General features: G+C 37.2%; 1 protein-coding gene across 1 annotated transcript in view; it reads left to right on the top strand.

The window, feature by feature from the left end:
* HSD17B11 (hydroxysteroid (17-beta) dehydrogenase 11) overlaps nt 1-3706 on the top strand; it is a 44229-nt gene that overhangs the window by 5978 nt on the left and 34545 nt on the right. Inside the window, exon 2 of the mRNA XM_006867771.1 lies at nt 975-1082. Coding sequence (XP_006867833.1) covers nt 975-1082 — 108 coding nt within the window. The remainder of the gene's footprint in view (nt 1-974; nt 1083-3706) is intronic.

Raw genomic sequence — 3706 nt, 5'->3', positions numbered from 1 at the left:
TACACCATTGTCACAATTGTTTGTATGTTTGAGCCCATTGTTGTCAGTCCATCTTATTGTCCCTGTGTCAGTCCATCTTATTGAGGGTCTTCCTCTTGTTACTAACCATGATGTACTTCTTCACGAGATGGTCTCATGCCCAAAGTATGAGAGATGAAGCTGGCCATTCGCGACTCTAAGGAGCATTTTACCTGGTATATGAGTATATAAGACATAACTTTGACTCTATACCTTAATCTGTGATTGTCCCTTAACTTTTTGGATAAAACTATCTTAAAGAATTCAGTTTGGTTAAGAATATACACAGCAGTAGTTAATCTTACAGTCCAGGAACAGAGGACCCTAGGACCATCAAGGAGAAGAGCATGAGTGGAATGTGGGACTCTATCCAGCTGGTGGGTTTGAACTGCCAACCTTATGGTTAGCAGTCCTGTGCTTATCCTGCAGCACCAGACCAAGACTCCAAAAATTCACTATGGTTTCTTTCTCTTGGTCTGTGAGATCTTTCAGGTCAGGACTCTGTTTCATTCATATTTGTGTCTATAAGGTCTTCTTAAGCACAGATTATGACCACACATGACTTGTACTTTAAAGTGCTAAATGAATGAATAGGTGGGTGAAGTTATTTCATTATTTATTTTGTAGCTAGGAATAGTTATTAATGACATGGGGGAAAAGGCTTGATGTTATATATTTTTTAGGCCCAATATGGAATGCACACATGTACATTTCATTTAGAAAATATATACAGCTCATAAAATTAGTACTTTAAGATTTTTCAAAAAATGGTTTTGAATTCAGTATCAAATTAGAGAAGCTAGTCAAAGTACTGTGAGCAAAGTATCTATAAAACCTGGGTCAGTTAAATTCTTGTCCAACTCAACTTCATGAGTACCCTGAATAACTTTTAGCTGTCTGATAAAAAAGAAAATGTAATTAATTTTGTTCTCTTGCCCACTTTTTGCTTTTCCTAGAATGGAATTGAGGAAACAGCTGCAGAATGCAGGAGACTGGGGGCCAAGACACATGTCTTTGTAGTTGACTGCAGTAACCGAGAAGATATTTATAGCACTGCTAAAAAGGTAAAATGTATGTTGACTTATATAATGCTAGCTGGGGGAGATTTTAGAGATGGCCTGATCCTTTCATGTTGCAAATGAGGTAACTGAAGAGTTCTGTGATTTGCTCAGAGTTTGGGTCCTTAAACCAGTTCCTGGGAGATCCAGAACTAGAGCTTCTGTTTTAAAATCTCTAAAGGAGCTTCTTAAAATATACATTCTTGAGCTCCACCCCTCAGATATTTTTTCCAGGAGGTCATGGGTGGGGCTCAGGTATCTGCACATTTTGCAACTGCTTGCCCTGTCTGATTCTGATGCAAGTAATTCTTAGAAGATACTTTCAGAATCTGAAGTCCTGGTGTGGTACTGTAGGATAAGCATTGAACTGCCAACCACAAGGTCTGTGGTTCAAACCTACCAGCTGCTCCTCAAAAACCTTATACAGTGTCACTAAGAGTCATAACTGACTCAACAGCACTTAACAACAACTTGCAGAAATACTGACAAGTTCTTTCATATAAACAGTGACTATTGGGAAAAAAGCTACTTCAAAGTATTGTGTTAGATAGTTAGAATAAACTTGTTTTTTCACTGGGCTTTTATAGTAGAGAAATACGTTTCTCTAAAGCATTGTTTGCCTCTTCTTTCTTCACAACTGAGATGTGCTGTAGGACAAACATTGGTGTGCTAACTGCAAGGTCGGTGGTTCAAACCCACCAGCTGCTACTTGGATACTCTATGCAGGGTCACTATGAGTTGGAACTGATTGGACAACACTTACAACCCCAGACAACATATAATAGGGCTTTCCTCTGAGTTCATATTTACATGTACCTATTAAGAAATTTATTTAAAGGTAGAAAGTTCATTGAAATTACCTGGGCAGGTTCTTTGAAATGCATATTTCTGGGTTCACTCCCTAGTACTGATTCAATATGGTATGAAAATTCTGATTTACCCAAACTTCTCCATGTTTAATAAATTCTACACTTCGGGTCATTAAAAAATATATTTTATTGTATTTTTGTTGAAAGTATAACCCAACAAAACAGGTTTGAGTTCAACAATTTTTGCACATATTGTTCTGTGACATTGTTCTGTTCTTTGCATTGTCTCAGCAATTGTTCCGTTCCCATTGACTTCATCTTCCTGTCCCCCCAACCTTCCCATCCTGCTGTACAGTAACTGAGGATCATTTGGTCTCATAGACAGTAGTTAATTTCTTAAAGGAGTATCATACTCAAAGGTGACATTCTTTATGAGTTAACCTGCTTTTCAGTAAAAAGTTGACTTCAGGAGATAGTGTTCGTTTAAGGTCTAAAGAGCATCTCAAAGCAGCAGCCAAAGGAATTCCTTCAATGTCACAAGACCCAGTCAGTCTGGGTCCTTTGAGAAATTTGAAGTTTGGTTCCACATTTTTCACCCTTTCTACCAGGATCTGTTGTGGCTTTGACTAAGATGCTTTGTATTAGTTGCTGAGAACCTTCTAGTTCTTCTGAGTTCAAGTTAGAGGAAACAGTGGTTCATGAAGACAATTAGTTCTGTAGACTGGTTTCTTCTCTGATTCTTGAGTTTCCTTTTTGCTCCAGATGAATAGAGACTAATAGTTGTATCTTAGATGGCTGCTCACAAGCTTTTAAGACCTTAGATACTAGTCACCAAACTAGGTGGGTATAAAACACAATTAAAAAAAAAAAGTTGTATTATGCCAATTAACCAAATCGTCTCACAAAACTATATTTTAGGGACAATTTTAAACTTCTGTTTTTAAATTTTGGAGTCCTGGCGGTCAAAGAAGGGAAAAATATAGGAAGAGAGATCCAGGTGGTGAGGAGGCCAGGTAGATTACAGGATACAACAGACTGTCTTAAATGGAGGGAAAAGTTAATAGACTATAGGGTAACCCCAAAGAAAGTTAATACTTCACAACTTACCATAAAAATGAACATCCAAGCAGAACAAGGAAACATGAAAACTAAGAAGAAATCTACAAGAAATAGCACAAAAACCACAAACTCAGCACAAGAAGGCATGCAGAACAAAGGAACGAACAGCACTACCAAAAAATCAACATAATGGCAGCATTAATTCATACCTATCGATAATTACATTGAATGTCAATGGATTAAATGCACCTGTGAACAGACAGAGAGTGGCAAAGTGGATAAGAAAACAAGACCCTTCAATGTGCTGCCTGCAAGAGACACTCCTTACACAAAAAGACAAAAACAGACTAAAAGTTAAAGGATGGAAAAAATATATACCAAGCTAACTGCAATAATATACAAGCAGGAGTGGCAATACTAATCTCTGATAAAGTAAACTTTAAGACAAAAACCAGCATGAGAGATAAAGAAGGACACTATCTCATAATCAAAGGGTCAATTGAGCAATATGACATAACCATAATAAATATCTATGCTCCCAATGAAAGAGCACCAAGATATATGAAGCAACCCTACTAGAATTGAAGAAAGAATTAGATAAATCTACAATTATAGTGGAAGATTTTAATATGCCACTTTTGAAAAGGGATAGGACAACCAGAAAGAAACTCCACAAAGTTACAGAGGAACTAAACAGCACAATCAACCAACTTGACCTCATAGATGTGTACAGAGCATTCAACCCAACAACAGCACAATATA

Source organism: Chrysochloris asiatica, unplaced genomic scaffold (genome assembly GCF_000296735.1).
Source record: "Chrysochloris asiatica unplaced genomic scaffold, ChrAsi1.0 scaffold00109, whole genome shotgun sequence".
In the NCBI taxonomy this organism is placed as follows: Eukaryota; Metazoa; Chordata; class Mammalia; order Afrosoricida; family Chrysochloridae; genus Chrysochloris; species Chrysochloris asiatica.
This window is presented reverse-complemented; position numbering and strand designations above follow the sequence as displayed.